Consider the following 20,264-nt stretch of genomic DNA (forward strand, 5'->3'; position numbering starts at 1 on the left):
TCCTGAGTACCCAGATTATAAGTGTGCATAATCACACCTGACCAGAAAAAAAAAGATTCTTTTCTATTCCCCCACCCCCCTTTTTAAAGCAGGGATCAATTTCACACCTTCCTTACCTGGAAAAGTGACAGTAATCCTCACTGGGTTAGAGGTGGCAGATACCAGGGCTGGGTCACTTGTGTACAGGGAATTCCTGTCATAACCTTCCACCGTGCACCGATACACCCCGGTCTCCTCCACGGCGGCATCGTGGATTTGGAGTTGAGAGTGGAGTGAAGACTGTGAAACCTTCGTCTTCCTGTGGAACTGGGAGAGGTCGTGCCCCCATTCAACTGTGCCATTGTGGGTGATCCGAACTAGCGGATGGAAGGCTCCGGAGCCAGCTGGCTGGAACTGCCACGTCACTGAGCATGGTAGCTCGAGGTCCGAGTGGTTGGCCTTCACTATGCAGGACAGGTCGAAGGTGTGGCTGAGTGTCACAGAAGGCTGACGGCTCAACAGATAAACCTGTAAACTTGATTCTGTGGAGCAGGGGAGGGAGGGAGACACGCTTCCTGTTTACCAAGTCCCAGCGCAGGACGTCCAAGTTTTCTCAATGGTACCCTTCACACAGGGACACACATTTGTGCTCCTGGACTATCATGAATTTGGGGGTACAGTCTGTCCCGAATCCCAACCCCAGCCCTCCCAAGTTTCCCCCATTGCCGCCGACTGTTCCCAGCAGCCACAACAAACAGGCAGTGTTTCCGCAGTGTGCCACTCAGACAGCTGCGCTGAGCAAGTGGAACACTCACAGCTAGGGTCTGGCCTCCTTCCTCTCCCCACTCAGCAAGTAGAACACTGCACAGCCAGTGTCTGGCCTCCTCCCCACCCCCAGGGTTCAGCGTCACTCTCTCGCTTGTGCTAGAAAAGACTTCGGGATGCCCAGACTGCTGCCGGAACGGAACAGGCTTGGCTCCATTCATCTGGAAGTCAACTCCTATTCATAGGGGTTTGTGCTCAACTTTGAACAATTCACAAGCTGTGCTCTAGAATGACCTATAAGGATGAATGAACTCGAAGGTTAGTCGACAGGCCTGATAGTCAGATCCTGCTTTGTTTATCGTGGGGGTACCTATACAATTGGCAGGGGGTCTGGATGACCCTACTCAAACTGCAGGATAGAACGAAGTGATTGACACGCATTCAGAAAAGGATTTCCCAGATACTCACTCAGAGATTTTACAGTGATTGCAATCTTCTGGGTCCACTGCAACTCTTTGGCCTGGTTCTGGAGCCTCTCCGACACTCTGCATTCATAGGTGCCACTGTCTGTGACCATGGCCGAGCCAATCTCCAGCCGAAAGGTGGCCCAGTCCACTTTCTCCAACCTTTTGTTACTATGGGACCTGGGGCCTGGAGAAGAGACTCCCAGCTGGACAGTACCATCTTGTTCCATGCCAGCCACAAACACAGGTGTGGTCTGGGCCTGTGGGATGAGCCACCAGCTCACAGAGAGAGGACCTGCATCCCCACCTGCCTTGCAGAGAAGGGTTAGCTCCTCTCCTTCCCACACATCCCGCTGCTCGGCAGACACGGTCACATTTCTTGCTGCAGATTACAGATTATGGAAGAAAAGTGCTTTAATTAAACAGAAACATTTCTAAAATACAGTGGCATCAAATTATAAGGATTTGACTTGTTTGTGACAAATCAGAGCTGGTGGATTTCTCCTTATCACGCCCAGAACAAAGATCTGCCAAACATTTAAATCGTAAATGGATGAATGGATGGATGAATAGATAAACGTATATATGTATGTATAGATAAATGTATGTGTGTATGCATGTGTGTGTAAACATATGTATAGATGGGTGGATGAGGGGGTGAACAGATGGATGAGTGGATGGATGTATAGATGATAGATAGATAGATAGATAGATAGATAGATAGATGTAGATGGATAAGTGTGCGTGTGTGTGAAATAAAATTTTCCTAAGATAATCATCACAAAGTAGAAACAAGACAGGTGATACATACACGATTCGTAACATACACTTATTTTTCCTACTGTTTTGTTCAGTCAGCCCATCCTGAAAAATATCCAGTTGAGCAAATATCTGATAGTATTTTGTTTGATTCATTAAGGCGAGTAAATGATCCCTAAAGTAATGAAGTCCTGATGACTTAAATGTTTAGGGTACTTGTTTTATTTTTAGAATACATGCTATCAGTGTTTCAATATGTTCTCTGTCTTCCTACTTACCGTGCCCTAGTCAGTCCTAATCCACTCAGGGTGTGTTTTAAACAGGGTAAGAAAATTATTAATTAGATCTCTGTTTGTAATACTACCATTAAAAAGAAACTAATTTGGGGAAATGTATATTTATATACACACACATGATGTATACAGATGCATATCTATCTATCTATCTATCTATCTATCTATCTATCTATCTATCTATCTTTTATCATTGGCAAAGATAGTCTTCTTATGTTTAAATCACTGTGCATAACTAAATGTAAGGCTGGCTCCCAGATGGGAAATTCAAAACCTGGAGAAATGCAAGCATTCACTCAACAAATGCTTATTGTGCAAGGTCCTGTCCCGGCTGCTCTGTGGGCCATGCAGACACATCAGGAGCTCCCACATCCTGGGCAGCACAGCACTAAAGGCCAGCCACCACCACCCAGAGGCAGAATGACTCAGGGCAGCACACTTGACCTATCTGAGCCTTCGCGTTGCTTTCAAGGAAAAATGAGGGTAATAACAGCAGCCACATTTTGCTTTGTTGAGAAGACTGAACAAAGGCCACACAAAGGGCTTAGGCCCTGGGCTACAGAGAGTACTGAAAAGGGGTTAGCTATTACCATTAGTGTTTAATAAGAGACACTGGCAACCGCGGAGGTAGTTCAAAGCAAAAGAGAAAAATAAAATAGAACCAGTATTAGAAATCTAGAGGGGATCTAAACAAATCTGCAAATTGCTCTTCCCCAACGCTTCAGGCAGGCACGCACCAGCTACCACGGCAGGATAAAGACTAATCTTTATAACCAGGTGGAGCAAATTATCAAACCTGCCTCTGTATTGTGGGTGTCAGAGGCACGATCATGCTATCTGCCTTTTGTTTTTAATATAAAAATGACTCATAACTGAAATTTAGAAACTAGAAAGGAAATGACTAGTTATAATTTCGCCACTGTAACATAGCCATCGTGGTTAGTTTCAACTAACATCACTTCCAAAATTCACTGTGGCCATTAGCCTCATAGTCAGAAGAAAGGCACGGGGAAGGTGGGTGTTGTTCCCTTCTGTTTAAAATATTCATGGACCAATAAAATCCGCTCATATTTCAAATAGCAGTTTGACTTTCCAAAACAGAAATGTTAGACAAGGTCCTCAATAAATATGTTAATAAGTTGTCCAGTTGCTACATGTTAGGGCCCAGGTTGGACTCCAACCTATGGAAAAAAACTTTTTATCATTAAAAGATAAGTCCCCAGGACCAGGAGTGGAACGCCATGAGGCACCCTTTGGAGCTCCCAGGATCAAGTTCTTACATACGGGGTTAAAGGAAGTTGGGGACTTCAGAGATTTTGTGAGCTCTGTGTAAATATGTAAGCCACCCACATTGTCTTTCCTGAACCCTAGAAACTTAGACCAAATGTTTAGCGTGTAAACTAACACCAGGACACTCCCAATCCTGCCACTCTCTTCCTCCAGAGCCATTGGGGAGCGGGGAGCAGAATGCCGAAGAGGCATCTATCTATCTTTGGAGATACCCCTAATGAGCAAGTGCAGCAAGACTAGCTTTCATTTTAGCTCAGTTTATTTTTAATTAAAATTTCTTCCCCTAGTTTTTGCTTTTGGGCAAATTTTCTTTCTAGACTTTGACTTTAACACTCAGTCCAGACGATTCTAATATTGGTCCTGGGTTCGTCTGTTTTGGCTCTATGTAAAGCACTGATGATTCAAACATAGTTAGAGTCACTCAACCTTCATAAAGCAAGGATGAACTAAGTGGCTGTCCTGAGTTGGTCTTCTGTTGCAATAACAAAATATCTGAGACCAGGTAATGGATAAGGAGGTTCGTGGTGCTCACGATTCTGGGGGTTTAAGAATCCAGATATTGCAGTACTGGCGTGGTGGGGACCCTCCAGCTACAGCAGAACTTTATGGAAGAGAAAGGGAAGCAGGAGCGATAAGCACCCATGGTGGCCTCGTCTATACAGTCCTGTCTCCCACGGTGGCATTAATACATCCGTGAGGGTGGAGCTCCCACAACCTCATTGTGTCCACATCGCCACACTGAGGACCACACTGAGCCTCTGAAGGGCAGTTAGACCCAGGGCACAGCAGTGGCTAGCGCTGTTTCATTCATAGGGATGCTCAGGACCAGTTGAGCAGACATCTCACGGCATCACAACAAGCACAGAGAATGGAGTCTGTCTGCTTTCATTTGTCTCCTCATTTCTCACTGAGTCAGAATTATGACCCGCTGCAAGTTAACGTAACGAGATTAGCAGAAAGCAATTGAAAAATGGCTGCCCTGCCTCAACTCAAGGTCAGCTTACTTGGCCGTGTGTTCCCCAGGAAAAGGGACTCTACCCCTCCTCAACCCCCATATACACATACATTCGCACACACTGGTACACACATGCGAAGTATATTCACACACTTGTAAGCCTATGCTCATGTGTGTACATGTGTACAAACACTTAAAGTCAGAAGACTTTATTAATACAGAAAACCTAGCATACAAAAAAAATGTAACCCAAAAAGCCAAATAGACTCAAACAACATAAGATGACAAGAAGGGACTTAAGGGCACCTACCGTGTCATTTTATAGACAAGAGAGTTGAAATTGAGAGAAATGAAGAGAGGTACCCATGGCCTATGTCTCAGGAATTGAACTCCAAACATCTTGGCTAGTCTTGATACATTCCCCTCCTTCACTTCACCTCCAGTGGGGTCTGACAGGCTCCAGACTCTAAAGGAAGACGCCCACCGTGTTCCTGTACTACCCAGGAAGGGCGAGTCTGTAGACAGCACCATCTGTGGCTGTCCCCATGTCACGTACCTGCTGGCTCCCTCAGCTGCACCTGGGTGACTGAGGACTGCTTTCTCTGAAGAACCTGCCAGGAGTTGGTCTGAGTTCTCAGCACCTCAGCCACCTCACAACTGTAGGTGCCTACGTCCTCTGGACCCACAGAGAAGATCTTGAGAGAGAAAGCCTGGGGGTTTAACTTTGAAACCTGCAGTTGTCCTTGACTTGCTCTGTCTCTGTAGTTGGTCTTCAGGATCAGGACCCCACCAGCATCAATTTGGGCAATCTCCTTCCCGTTGAGGAACCAAAAACCCTGAAACTGCAGGTCACTGCACCTGCCGACAACCAGGCAAATCAGTTCCAAGGGTTTTCCTTCAGCAGGTGAGCTCCTGGCTGTGATGTTCACTTCAAAATCTCTTGCTGGGCAACAAAAGCAAGGCAGATGTTTAGAAAACCCACTGTACTTGCCCCCTTTCAGCACACGAGAAATGAGATCTGTGATAACAATACCACGGTTGCATCTTATGTAGCCTTTCAGTTCCATGGTGGCTGTGAGTTCCCTACTCCAAAACGGCCCCACAGTGAAGGAAAATTACAAAGTCCCTGACTATTCCAAATCACCCAGAAATGACAGTATCCATGGCTTTCTGAAAGCAGTCCCTAGCAAGTAAAAAGCATGCAACAGTTGTGTTAAATATCTACTTTGGCATGTCTCCTTAATTAAAAAGTGAAATATTTCATGCTGTGTTGAATTGCTGTAAATTATGATTTCTGGTTTTCTCTTTCATTTTTGTGCTGGGCATTGAACCTGGGCCTCACTGAGTGCTGGGCTTTCAGTGCTTGCTCGGAACCATAATCCCCAACCTTTATTTCTTACTTTGTTCATTTGTCTAAGAAATAATCAGTAGAATTTTTCTAACTTCTGAGCCTATGTGATATGACTTTGTAGGATCCAGTATCTCAGACACTTGAGGGCCACAGGATGATTTGTAGTGGAGCAGAGTAACATATAAAGTTAGTGATCCACCACTAGAATATTCCTTTCCACAGTGTGTTGTGGAATATAACATTTGTTTAACTATGTAAAGACGTGTTGCTTTTGTTTATATTGCATTTTTTAACTATGTAAAGATGCATTACATTTGTTTCACTTTGTCTGCCTAAAGCACCTGATTGGTCTAATAAAAAAGCTGAATGACCAATAGCTAAGCAGTAGAAGAATAGGCAGGGCAAGCAGGCAGAGAAAACAAGTAGTGGGAGGAATCTAGAGTCAAGAAAGAATAAGAGAGAAAGAAAGGAAGATACCCAGGCCAAACAGCCAGACAGCCACTGAGGAAGCAAGAAAGTAGGACATATGGAATGGAATAAAGGTAAAAGCCCCGAGGCAAAATGTAGAGTAAGAGAAATAGGTTAATGTAAGTTATAAGAGCTAGTGGGACAAGCCTAAACTAAGGCCAAGCATTCATAACTAATAATAAGTCTTCATGTAATGACTTGGGGTCTGGCAGTCCAAGAAAGTCTGCTACATTTGGTGCCCCACATTGGGCGCTAAGATGCTGTTTTACCTTCCTCACAGGGGCTACACTTTAAACACTAGAAGCCCAACTGCTCAGGCTGTAGCCTGTGTGTGTGTGTGTGGGGGGGGGGGATTCTGTCCCCCAGACAATGGTTCTGTTGCTACCACGACAGGTCACTTTACTAAATCTCTATTGTTCTAAGAAAACTTGAAATTCAAAGGCCGGGTGAAAACCTGTGAGCTCATAGAGTAGCGATTGGCTAGTTGCTCTTTGCTGGCATCCCCAGAAGCCCCTCTCTTTTTACCCCACCTCTTTCTGCTACTTCCTGTCAACTAGTTGCTAACCCTGCCTCTCTGAGCCCAGGTTCATTTTATTTAATAACACAAGTACAACACATAGTTAAACAAATACAGCATAAATGAATATAACACATTTTTGCCTAGTTAGACAAATATTCCGCAACAACGGTGGATACTCCATTTTAGCTGGCCTTCCTATTGGACCAAGGCACATAAAGAGACCAAAAATGACCAGGCCTTTCTGTCTACTTTTGACAAAAATGTCAGTGGATCATAAAAGGTGACAATTTCAAGCCTGGTAGAAAGACATTCTGTCACTAACAGGGACAAAACTTCACAGTGGAAATTAGTGCAGCATTGAGGCCCAGCTGCCTGTGGTAGGTAGGTTTAGGAAAGAGGCAGATTTGACTTTGGAAGTAGGTTCCTCTTTTCCCCAGCAGGGATTAGAACGTACTCGGGGTGTCTGTAACTATGGTGCCTTGTTTTGAAAACAGGGGGCTGACCAAACTATGGGGTGATTATTTGACCTACAATAAAGTGATAAAGATAACATGCTTACAAAGTGCCTGACAAACATGGTTATAAAATCATGTCCAAGGCTGGCTTGTGGCATCAATCTAGCTGTTTCATATTTCTTGTCCCATATAAAATCTCACACTGGCAAAGCCAAAACGGAACATTAGTTATGCTCCACTTTAGTTATGCTTCCCAGATGACAAACACAAAATTAACTTAAACTTTTTTTTTTATCTACTTTTTAGGAAAAGTCAACAAAAGGTTTAGGGAAAAAAAAAAAAAGCTATCCGGCTATCCCTAGTGTACCCACTGACAGCAAATTCACAGGTTTCCTGAGAAGATAATTACCCGCTGGCTGGATCCTCAGAGCTGTTTGATCTGTCTGCTTCCTTGTGATCAAAGTCCACGTTTCATCTGGATCCTGAATCCATTCCGTGGCCTCACAGAACAACTGGCCTTGGTCTGAGGGCTGGAGCCTGCCTACAGACAGCTTGAAGGAGGTGGCACCCAGCTTGTCCAGCCGCACGTCACCAGCCGCGAACCTAGCTGCATACGAGGGCCCGGGGGCCAACAGAAAATCCCTGGAGAGAGAAATGATCTCAGTGGCTTGGCTCTCTCCTTCCCGCATCAGGTACCAGGTGAGAGCGAGGTGGGTATGTTGAGCCGTTGCTTTGGTTGCCTCGCAGGTGAGTTCTAATGGCTCGCCTTCCTTCTTCCTGAGCGTCTGGGAGGGCATGGTGGCAGAGAGGGTGTCGGGAATCACTAGGAACAAAGCAACAGTGGTCATCTGACTGGTCCATGTTGCCTTCATTAGACCGTCTCGAGGGAAGGTGGCACCTACACCTCATCTCAAAGAGCATCCTTTGAGTTTGCTTTCCCAGCTATATGCTTTCCTAATGTAGGCCTTCCCGATGGCTGAGGGAGCATGGGAACTTCTCAGAGCACATGGTTCAGTGATGTATGGCCCTGGCTTTGCTCCATCAGCATAGGCTAGAGCCAGGTTAGCTACTCAGCCACCAGTGGGAGGAGCACTGGAGCTTCTAGACCTAGATTCTGGCCTTCAGTCTCCCTGTGTCTCTCTAGATGCACATGAGTGGCTCACTTCCTTTCCCTTCCCAGACCCTAATCTGCGTTCTTCATTACAGAACCCTGAGATCATGTCATTTGCTATTCAGACCCCCAATGCAATCTTTCCCAAAGTTGTCATAGCCGTCGTAGGACCCTACCACCCCCTTCTTCCTCAAATGTAAGCCATCCAGCCCAAGCCCGTGTGAAAGCAGCAGGGAGACGGAGTCCCCGGATGCTCCCGACACTGCTCTAAGAGCCGGGTGTCCCCAGGAGCTCGGAAGTGGTGGGGGATGTGCATATAAATAACCAGTTATGGCATAACTGGGCAAATGCCGGCAAACACAGTGTGAGCAGAGAACTAAGAAGAACCAAGTTGGGGTAGGCCTTGAGGCGATCTAAAGGGTTCTGCGAAGGTGGTAATGTTGAATCTGCATCCTGGAATTCGTGGAGGTGTCTGCTAAACTGCAAAAGAAAGCTAGGTACATCAGGCAAATGACAGTTGCAAGAATTCCTATAGCACTCTCTATAGGAAAACGTGATAGAAAATGGTGGTTGGAAAATAACCACTCTACGGTTAACGGCATCACCTATGATATTAGTGCTATCTCTTTTAGCAAGTTGCAAGGTGATATGGGGTGAGGGGTCAAGCAAAAGTCTATCTAATGCTTTGCTACTACCAGCTTATGGCTCAATCTGTGTGGAGTAGGTCACTGAGAAAACATGACACACCTACTTGTAACACATTTCCAAAATACTTGGAGGGGTATCCAGAGCAAGCAGCCTAGTGGAAAGCCTTTCCCATGGCAGGGCACTCTGATGGTGGAGACAGGCTTGCCAGGGGCTAGCTAGCAAGAGCTCACCGGTTAGATTTGTCTTGGCGCTGTAACTTCCAAAGTACTTCCCATCCGTGTTGGGGGTGTGGCATTCATATTCACCAGCATCCTTCATCTGGAGCTTTGTGATGTGCAGCAGGACCGAGTTGCCCCGCAGCCTCTCCACATAGATCTCCTTGCTCTTCACCCTCTGGGCATACACTGCGTAAGAGAAGCTGGCATCCTTGGTACTGATGATCTGGACTTCCCTGGTCGAAGCTGCTGACGGGTAAATGGACCACTGGAAATCCTGCGTAGAAGGCCCCTGATGACCACTTACGTTGCAGCTGATGCTGACAGGGTAACCTTCGGCTCTGTACAGAGGGCCTTCTTGAATTTTCACTTCCCTCTGGCCGAGGCTGAACTTAGCTTGCAAGTCGGAGGAAGGAAGGGGAATAAAAATAGATGAGCGCTCTAATTCCCGGGGTACCACAGCATGTAGCTCTCTATATTACCGTCCTAGTAAATGAGATCTCAGGTTATTGGCTATCATCACCTCAAATCTTTACTGCCTTCCTCAGGCTGGCTGGCAGCGGAATGGCTCAGTGAGGTCACTTTTCCTCCATTACTTAAGCTAGCATAGGCCTGGTCTCCTTTTGAAAACGTTTAGCTTCAACCATGTACCAAGACCACATCCACAAAGCAGCAGTGTGTCTAAACGGACTTACTTAAAAGGTAATAAAATATCTGATCTTTTTTTGTGGAATTTTATGGCAAAACAGCATAAATCACCAAACCTCAAATTCCATGACACAGTTTCTCTCACGCAAGGGCTTTCAAGAGAGACAAAGTCCTCAGCTATGCTCTTGATGCCTTAGTCTTAGTCTTTCCTGCTTTTAGTTGGAGATATTTGTAGCTTTTAGCCATGTCTGATGCAAAAGTAGATAAAAGGAGCACCGGAAGTGGCGGCAACACTTCCTGTCTACTGTAAAGGTTTTTCTTTTCTATTTGCTTTTGCTTCATTTTGCTGTTTTTGCTTTCTGATTTCTTAGAAAGGCCCTTTCACTTGACCGAGAAATCTAGACAGGATGCTTTATGAAGCCCTGCAGGTTCTTTGCTCAGAGTTTAATTTTTTTCTTACGGTTTTCAGCTAGGATATTTTCTTATTGAAACTGCTGTGGAATATGATTTTGAGATGTGTTACATTTGTTTACCCCGTATGCTATGTGGAACATTTGTTTTATTGTAAACATTGTAAAGATATGTTGTATTCTTTTATGTTGCACTTGTTGAACTCTATGAAGCCGTGATTCTTAGCCTGACTAAAACATCTGATGGTCTAACAAAGAACAGCCAATACCAAGGCAGGAGAGAGGATAGGAGGGGCTGGCAGGCAGAAAGGATAAATGAGAGGAGAACTCTGGAAGGAGATGATCACAATAAAGAAGGATCAAGGAGTAAGAAAAGAAGGGGTCAGCCGCCATCCAGCTACACAGCCAGAAACGGAATAAGGAGAGAAAAGGTATAGAGAATTAGAGCAAGGTAAAAGCCCAGAGGCAAAAGATAGATGGGATAATTAGTTAAGAAAAGTTGGCAAGAAATAAGTCAAGCTAAGGTCAAGCATTTATAAGAAAGAATAAGCCTCCTCCGTGTGTATTTATTTGGGAGCTGGTGGCAGGCCCTCCAATAGAGTAAGAGTTAAAAAAAAAAACAACTACAGAAACCTCAGAATATTAAGTTTAAAGGAGAAAATGTGATCAAAAAGTCATGTTCCTACAGAAAAATTGCTGGGGAATATTAATTTCAAGTTTGTGACTTTTGTTTACGCTGTGTTTGTTAAACTGTGAAGCTGTGTTACTGGGCCTGTCTAAAACACTGGATGGTCTAATAAAGAGCTAGATGGCCAATAGCGAGGCAGGAGCAAGGCTAGGAGGGGCTGACATGCAGAGAGGATAAATAGAAGGAGAGATCTGGGAGAAGAAAAAAAAAGAGGAGCAAGAGAACAAGGAGAAAAGGACATCAGGGCCAGCCACCCAGCCACCCAGCCACAGAGTAAGAGGAAAAAAAGGTATACAGAAATAGAGAAAGATAAAGGCCCAGAGGCAAAAGGTAGTCAGGATAATTTAAGAAAAGCTGGCAAGAAACAAGCCACACTTGTTAGGCAAACATAACTAAGAATAAGCCTCTGGGAGTGACTATTTATTTGGGAGCTGGGTGGTGGGCTCCTCAGAAAGCCAAAAGAGTAAAAAATTCACAAAACAAGAAATGTTTTTTCATTCAGCATTATTTTTTCCAGAAATCACTACATGTTTGTTTATTAAGACTAAAAGGGAAGGGATCTCGTCTTGTGTTTCTGAAAGAGCAGAGACCAGAGACAATGACACCACAGTGATTGACAAGATCTGCTATGAGGGCCTGGGAACCTTTGAAGAACCAGACGGGGAGGATAACGTCAAAAGCGTCCATCGAGAGCTGTGGCAGGGACAGAGGAGCTGACAGAATAGAATCCTTCAGAACAGGCTTCAGAGAAGCAGAGCAGGGACAGAGAGTTCAGGCGACTCCTGTGGGGGGAGACAGATCCGTGCAGAGCTCGTGAGAAGGGACAGAAACTACCAGAAGGTACAGAGGAGACTCCCTTCCCCCTCATGGGGCTAGCGATTGCTTGACGGAATCAACTAAAAACTTAAAAACTGCATCTGAATACACTCAACTAAAACTGGCCGAGAAACTAATCAATACCCAACCACACACATTTCCAGTAATAATTTAAAAATACATTCAAGTATTCATAAATCTCAATGTTATATATTTATATCACACTTTTTGTGCTGAATATCTATAAATAGGAATTAGACACATTAGAAAAAATAATTACTTACCAGAAAATGACTACAGAGGAACATTTTCAGCCAGGGAGCATTAGTGAAATGTGGACACTGTATGCCAGGAATATTTATAAATATGAAGGAATATTTACAGCTGCAGTGTTCATTGTCACCCCAAACAAGGGAGAGCTCACATATCCACCAACAGAAGAATAGATACACTATTGTGATGTATCATAAAATGAAATATTTTTAAAAGTTTAAGGTAAAAAATATAACTATTTGCAATAACATGTAGGATTATATCTGATCAGACCCAGAATACCTTCGAATCTCTTTGAATATGTGCAGGAAGTCTATCCTTTATAAAGTTAAAAATAGGGACTGGAGAGATGGCTCAACAGTTAACAGCAACTGCTCTTCCAGAGGACCCGGGTTCAATTCTCAGCACCCACTCTCAGAAGCTCACAACTGTCTATAACTCCAGTTCCAGGGGATCTAACACCCACCTTCACACAGGCATACATGCAGACAAAATACCAAAGCACCTAAAATTAAAAATTTTTAAAAAGGCAAAACCACATTTTATTGTTTAGTTGGGTTAAAAATCATAAGCCAGGAAGTGGTTATCATGAGAGTCAGGAGTGATTTGAGAGGAAGGATTGTGTACAGTGATGTACAGTGTGTACAGTGATGGCTGGGCACCTCTAGGGACCTAATGATGTTTCTTGAACCTTGTATTGATTGCATGGGTTTTATTTTCTTCTTATTTGTCGAAGTTCACATTTATGTTTTATTAACCTTTCCTTATATACTACACTTCACCATGAGGATATATTTTTTAGAACTGAAGAGATGCCTGTTGCGCATGCTTAAGGAACTGCAACCCCCAGTATCCAGGTAAAAGTTGGACACAGCGGTGTACCTGTAACCCAAATGATGGGGAGGCAGAGACAGGAGGATTCCTGGGACTTATGGGCAAGCTCACCTATCTGAATCAGTGAGTCCCCAGGTACAGTGGCAGATCCTGTTTCTATATATAGGGTAGACAGCCAATTTGTCTAATTGTGACCAATTTGACACGATTTCCTAAGGCTGCAATACTGGCACTCATATCTTGGTAGTAACCAACGGCTCTCTAATTGGACTTAAGGCCTTTTGAACAGGAGAGAAACCATGCCTGGTATTGGAAACCTAGCCAGCCGCACAGGGCTAACGAGGTCATGAATCTTAGAGAAGAACCTACTACTGCCACTTTACTAAGTCAGCCTAACTCCCCACACATTCTAAATATTTATCTCTATGCCCACAGATACGTGTAATTCTCATCACTCATCAAATAAACTTTTCTTTGCAGCAAAAGGAGAACATTGCAGAAAACCATAATTAGTCAAAATGCAAAGAACGAGTGATCGTGGGGTACCCATCTCCAGGTGACATCATAGAAGAGGGGGACAGAAGATGGTTCGTGACAGACGACCAGGAAATCTGCTGGGAGAATGTCTTTTGGACATGGCAGAGAAGCCTCACTCATCCCTCAACAACCTGAGTGCCTAAACAAGACCTGAGAAGCACAACACCAATAGACAAGCTCACATGGAAGAAGGAAATCTCACTGGGCCCCACCTGTGGACAAAGAACTACAGGCAATTAAGGATTGTTGAGAGCAGGAGAAATAGTTATCCCCAGGAAGGAGACCCATAATTGTTTCTCCAACACCAAGTGGTCAGCCATGAAATCATACACATATAAGTGAGACTAAATGGACCGAGCAGGTGGTATTTATGTACTTATGCATATCTATATGTAAGTACACATATATACGTACATGTAACAATGACAAAGAAAAAGGTGCCATGAATTTGAGAAGAGGTAGGGAGATATAGGAGGGGTTAGAAGGAAGAAAGGGGGCGATGGTGTATTTCAATTTCCAAAAAACTGAAAAAAAAAGCAAAGGTGAAAGGAGGTTGAGAATGGCAACTGACATTAACCTCCACATGCACATGCACACATACATATACACATATACACACATGATGTATGTGTGTATATATATATATTTTTTGTTGTTGTTGTTTTTCAAGACAGGGTTTCTCTGTGTAGCCCTGGCTGTCCTAAATTTCACTCTGTAGACCAGGCTAGCCTCCAGCTCAGAGATCTGCCTGCCTCTGCCTCCCTAATGCTAGGATTAAAAGTGTGCCCCATCACCTCCCAGCTAAAGGAACATTTTTTAAAGTATAGTTTTGAGGTGCCATTACTCTCTTTCTGTCAGGGCATATTATATGATCATTTTTATTGTGGGCAGCTGGGCCACACTGCTTCACACTTTTGTCAGTTCTTGGTGAAATACATGCACATTAGAAGTCTCGATTGTGAAAACGAGTACTCCATGTCCCCCTGCTTTATTTGCCAATTCAATAAATATCTATTCAGCCACATAGAGGCTTTCTGCTATTTGAGAATACTTTGTACTTCTTTGTAACCTACAAAGAAGAGTTTGGAGCCATCTCTGACCTTGAGTCTTAATAAGCAAGCCGGTTAGAATGGCAGTCACCTCCATGACAAATATACCAATGCAAGCCCCTGGAGGAATTTTAAGAGAGCAGAGATTTCATGACTGGTGTGTGTGTGTGTGTGTGTGTGTGTGTGTGTGTGTGTGTGTGTGTGGCGGGGGTAAGTGGGACTTGCAGGAAAGATGCTATTCTATTTTCCTTCTGTTTCTGTGGCAAACAGCATGACTAAAGTCAACTTGGGGGGGAGATGAGAGGGCTTAATTCAAATTATAACCCACAGGCCCTCATAGAGGGAAGCCAGGGTGGGAACTCAAGGGAGGAACTGAAAAAGGACTAGAGAAACTCAGCTTATGGGCTTTGCCCCAGGCTTATGTTCAATTACCTTCTTACATAGCCCAGGTCCACCTGCCTGGGGATGGTACTGCCTGCAGTGGGCCGGGCCTCTTGCATCCATTAGCAATCAAGAAAAGGTCTCCATGGATATGCCAACAGGGCAATCTGGTGGTGACATTTTTCCAATTGTGAATCCCTCCTCCCAGGTATGTATAGGTTTGTGGCAAGGTGACAAATACAACTAGCACAAATGGTATCAGGATTGGACTTTGGAAGAGTGGGAAGACTACAGGCCAAGTGGGGACAGAGCCTTTCAGATGAGTGAGACTATGCCAAGATGACGTGAGTGAAACCGAAAAGAGCTGTTCAGAAATAGGAAGCGGTCAGCTTCGGGGAAAGAAGGACAAGAAGACTGGGTGCGGGCATGAGACTGGCTAGGAGCGTGAGGAGCCTGACTATCATGGTTAGCAGGCTGAAGTTAATCAGGCAGTGGGGAAGCCACTGCGAGAGCCAGAAATATCGTAGGAAACACAGCCCGAGGGTTGTGTGGAGAATGGTGGAAGTTGGAAATATACACCAAAACATCTAGCTCAGGACAGAGGTGATGCAAGCGCAGGCCTTGAAAAGGGACGGAACTTAAGAGCTATCGTGGAGACGACAGCTGGAGAGGTTAGGGCTCTGGATGCTTTGGTGTAGTAGGGATGAACAGAGGGACAGGAGGTGGGAGGAAACCAGATACTCATGTTTAATAAAATCGTCTGGGAGAACAATGGTACTCAGCAGAAAAGAAGAAGGGGGGTATCAGTGAGAATTTCTACTGTGTATTCATGGTGGGCAAGAAGATAATGCACTTAACTTTAGAGGCAGGGAATTTGAATGGGATAAAAAGGAAAGATACCAAAAAATTTGGGAAAATAATTAAGTATGCGTATTTTACTTTTAAAGACCTGTAGACTTCGAAAACATTCCATTATTTCTGTGTTTAGTAATGTCAAAATTCACAGTGATTCAGCCAGACTTGAACCTGTGAGTGCCCAGCTGGTCCACGGCTATGCCCACTGTTTCTTACTGCCCTGGCAAGTCCCAGAATCTGAGCTGTAGATGTAGACCAGGCTCACTAGAAGTATTCAGACATTTCAGGGAGTCTGAAGATGGCCAAGGAGAATCTCTGTTTAAAAAATGGGGGAGGGGGGACGAAAAATACAGAAGGGGAGTGGGAAGTCAGGAAGGCGGGAAGGCAGCCATCACACAGTGACTTGAGAACCACAGGATGTAGGGTGTTCCAAGAGGAAAGGGCTTGGCCAGCACTGCTGAGGGCTGCTGGGGGGCAGGGACTGGAAGCGTCCTTTGAGACGAATGGCTCCATCGCTCTGCAGGTCTCTGTAAGAAATCCCAGGAAAGCAGAAGCAGCGGGCGTTTTGAGGCTAAGAAGTCACGGCAGGCCATACAAACTACTTCATGACCTTGTAGGGAACAGGATGAGGATGACAGCTAGAACGGGTAAGGGAGTGACGAGCAGTGAGCAGCAGGATGGATAAGAGCACCTTTGTAGAGGCTTCAGTGAATGGAGACGAGAGAGATGGAGCCAGACAGGGCAAGAAGAATGGGAGGCTGGACCACAAGGCTGAAAGTCACTGTGCAAAAACACTTAGTCATCCGTCTACTAAAAGAGCCATGGTGGTCCCCCGCAGTGCCATCATCCCTAGGAAGAAGAGAGAGGCCCTGACACAGCACACAGCGACATGACGGTTAGGCACTTCAGTGTGCAATCCCTGCGAACTGGCCTCTCGAATTCTGCTAATTCCCTCTCAAGTATACTGGCTGGGGGTGTGGCTCAGTGGTTGAGTGCTTGCTTAGTATGCACGAGGCCCTGAATTTACCCCCAGAACTGCAAAAATCAATGGATAAATAAATAACCTATGAGGGCTGGAGAGATGCCTCAGAGGTTAAGAGCACTGCCTGCTCTTCCAAAGGTCCTGAGTTCAATTCCCAGCAACCACATGGTGGCTCACAACCATCTGTAATGGGGTCTGGTGCCCTCTTCTGGCCTGCAGACATACACACAGACAGAATATTGTATAAATAATAAATAAATTTAAAAAAAGTTTAAAAAAATAAATAACCTATGAAACCTCAACCCTTTCTCTTTCTCCTCTGAAAAGGTCTATGTCTTAGTCTGTACAGAGCAATATCAAAAACCTGAACGGAGAAGAGCCAGAAACAGCCCCCAAAGACTAGGCATTCCAAGACTAAGGCACTAGTCGATTTTTGAGGATGTACCTTCTAGTTGTGCCCTCACACAAGGAAGGGACTAGCTGGATCTCTCCAATCTCTTTTAAGGGCACGAAGCCATTCAGCCATCCACCTTCCAAAGGCCCTATCTCCTAATACCGTCCCTCTGGGGTTAAAGTTCCAACAGGTGAATCCTGAGAGGACACCAACATTCAGGCCACAACACAGCCATGTCCTGGGCTGCACAGTGAGACTCTGTCTCAAAAACAAAAGAATTTGAAGTAATTCCACCGTATGCAAAACCTACTGAAGGTCCAGCCAACACATCAAACAACTGCTCTTTCCCTATACATTAAATATGCACTGTGCTGGGGGGAAGATAGGGGGAGCTGGGACTTCATCCATACTGACTAAAGTGGAAAGTTCTTCGTTTCTCCATGAACACAATCTCAGTAACACAAAAGAATACCCTCTCCATCGGCTTTTGTGTTAATGGCTCCCTTAATTGTATGGCAGCTGGTCAGGGTCAGAGGTGATCCAGGGAGCAGGCAGGTCCAACAGCTAAGCCCAGGGGAGCATTTACCCACCGCGTGAGCCTTCAAGAGTCGCATCCTAATTTATGGCTTGGTCTTTCTGTTTAATATGAAATAAATAAATAATTAAAGAGGGTCTGGTAAGATGGCTCATCAGTTAAAGGTACTTAGGAAGCAAACCTGACGATCTGTGTTCAATCACCAGAACCCATGAAAAGGTGGAAGAGAACGGAGTCCACAGAGCTACCCCCTGACTCCATGCATGTTCACATGCTACACGCAAATAATAATTAATTTTTTAAAATAATAAGTTGAGGTGTTGAGTGCGGCTCAGTTTGAAAGTCCCTGGTGAGCAGGTGCTGGGTCCTGGAGACTTAGTCCCCACCTTCTAAAACAAAGCCACAGAGCTGGGACAGAGACTAGATTCGCCAAACAATGTGATTGATGGCTTTATCATCACTAATTTCCTGCATTTCTTCTCTATAATTATAATGACACATAGCAGGCTTTCAAGTTATTTCCTGATTTACGCGTGTCTCATGTAAAAACTGTGATTCCATGCACAGTTAGAACTTGATATGAGTCAAAGTCTAGAAGGGACAAATGCAGAACCGGGGTCAGGCAACCGTGGCAGTGGGTAGGGAACCGGGGTCAGAAAACCGTGGCAGTGGGTGGGGAACTGGGGTCAGGCAACCATGGCAGTGGGTAGGGAAAAGCACCCAGCTTCTCCTTTTTCCATCTGAGCCATTATGGTCCTTCCTCCCAACCTTCCAGCCTGCTTATCAAAAACAAATGGATAACTAAAGACTAAAAACAAGTATCAGAAACCAGAATGAGGCTGAGTAACTTTCTGCATCCCTGTTCAGTGTAAACCCATTTCACCCACACACAGGGCAAATGCTGTCACCAAACACGAAGCATGCATCCTCCATTGGATGACAGAACAAGGTCCTGGACGCAGCAGTCCGTGTGGGACCCCACCAAGGCCTCAGCAATGCCTGTCCTGCCAGGGTGCTGGCAGGTGCCAGTCACCTGGCAAAGGGTCCTAGAACACTCCTCTGCAGGCTTCCTGTCTCCTCATCGGGCTCCAGGTCTGATCTTCACCCGTAAGCTCTTTGAGATGCGAGCCTGGTTCAACCCCACCAGGGCTTGCTGGTCAACCCATGATACTGAATACTGCACTCCCTTCATTTAAAAAAAAAAAAGCCACAGCCTTGGCCACACTGGCTACAGCCTAGCCCACTTCCTACCTCATTCCGGCTGTCCGGATCTGCACAAACTCTGCTCAGTCTCTGGGAAGCAAAGGTTCTAAACTTGAACCCACAGATAGGATGAAAGGGTTCTTAAACCAGGGTGAAGAAAAGACCTGACATCTTTATTTTTCATTAATCTCCAATGAAAATGTCCTGTGTCCTTCAGTGATGGGCATCAACAAGAAATCAGATATTTGTATATTATATGACAATTTTGTGGTCATATTAAAATATTCTATCCATACCCACTACTTCCTTGAAGTTGGTGGTTAATAAATATTCCTCTAGATCTTGTATAACACATAAATGAGAAAGGAAATAAATATATAATGTTTTAAAAATGTAATTTAGATAGGGCTCACTATATAACACAGGTTGGCCTCCTACTTGGCTCTCAAGTGCAGTTATTACAGATGCCACAACATGGGCTATTGAAAATATTTTGATAACTCTATTTCAATATGGCCAGTTTACCCTCTGTTCCTATGCATTTTATAATATGCATTTATAGGTTATCCTGTGATGGTCGCTGTATACGGTACACAGTATCCCTGGTACCTGTCCTACTTGGTAAGGGAGTATTTTATTCCCTGCTCAGTTCACCTGCTTCCTTCATTTACCTCCAAATTGTTCCTTCCTCTACCCTGTTCAAACATGTATAAAGGCCCCATATGGCCTTTAGCAGAGCCAATCAATCTTCTTAATCTCTCTTGCTCTCGCTCTCTGGTGAAGCCCAGAACCTTCTTTTAGCTTGGCCTAAACTTTGGAGGGCTCTTCTTCCCTTTTCCTCTACCCCGCCACATTCACAAGCACACTCATCTAGTTACGCCCTAACATCAGGCAAACCTCAAGGCCTCTTCATGTGGCAGCAAAAGCCCTCCCTCCCCCCCCCATAGGATGGTCAGCCCAGGAAGGTGACATAAAGTCAGAGACATGCGAAGCTCAAAGACAGACAAACTTTAAAAAAATAGAGAAATAAAAGACATGAGGTGCCCAGGATACATCAAAGTCTTCCACTGCCCCAGATCACAAGGACATCTAAGGAAGCCTAACACTGTCACCAATAAGTAAACGATGACCACAAAGTCAATCTATAACTTAGTTGTTGCTGTGAAGACCAAACTGTACTGCTTTCACCCAGCAGCCTCTGGATGACAAGGCCCTGTGATGGCAGAAACATCAAAGTTGTAAAACTTACCCAGAGAGAGAAAGAGAGATACCGCACACAGGATGTATGCCATCTGGACAGGCACTGCCTCTCAGGGCAGCGGCACTGAGGTTGCTCAGAAGCTGAGTGACAAAATTCTGTGCTGTCACGGCGAAGGTAAAGAGGAA

The 20,264-nt window shown here is 44.8% G+C and overlaps 1 protein-coding gene across 1 annotated transcript in view; it reads right to left on the minus strand.

Moving 5' to 3' along the window:
* Positions 1-20,264, minus strand: part of Cd101 (CD101 molecule) — a 38,672-nt gene extending 18,408 nt beyond the window's left edge. Inside the window, exons 1-6 of the mRNA XM_050157595.1 lie at positions 20,128-20,264; positions 9,289-9,669; positions 7,709-8,122; positions 5,062-5,448; positions 1,213-1,590; positions 117-521 (exon numbers count right to left, since the gene is read on the minus strand). Coding sequence (XP_050013552.1) covers positions 117-521; positions 1,213-1,590; positions 5,062-5,448; positions 7,709-8,122; positions 9,289-9,669; positions 20,128-20,170 — 2,008 coding nt within the window. The 5' untranslated portion in view covers positions 20,171-20,264. The remainder of the gene's footprint in view (positions 1-116; positions 522-1,212; positions 1,591-5,061; positions 5,449-7,708; positions 8,123-9,288; positions 9,670-20,127) is intronic.

The sequence above is a fragment of the Alexandromys fortis genome, unplaced genomic scaffold (genome assembly GCF_014885135.2).
Source record: "Alexandromys fortis isolate MF-2015 unplaced genomic scaffold, M_Fortis_MF-2015_v1.1 scaffold_78, whole genome shotgun sequence".
Taxonomy (NCBI): Eukaryota; Metazoa; Chordata; class Mammalia; order Rodentia; family Cricetidae; genus Alexandromys; species Alexandromys fortis.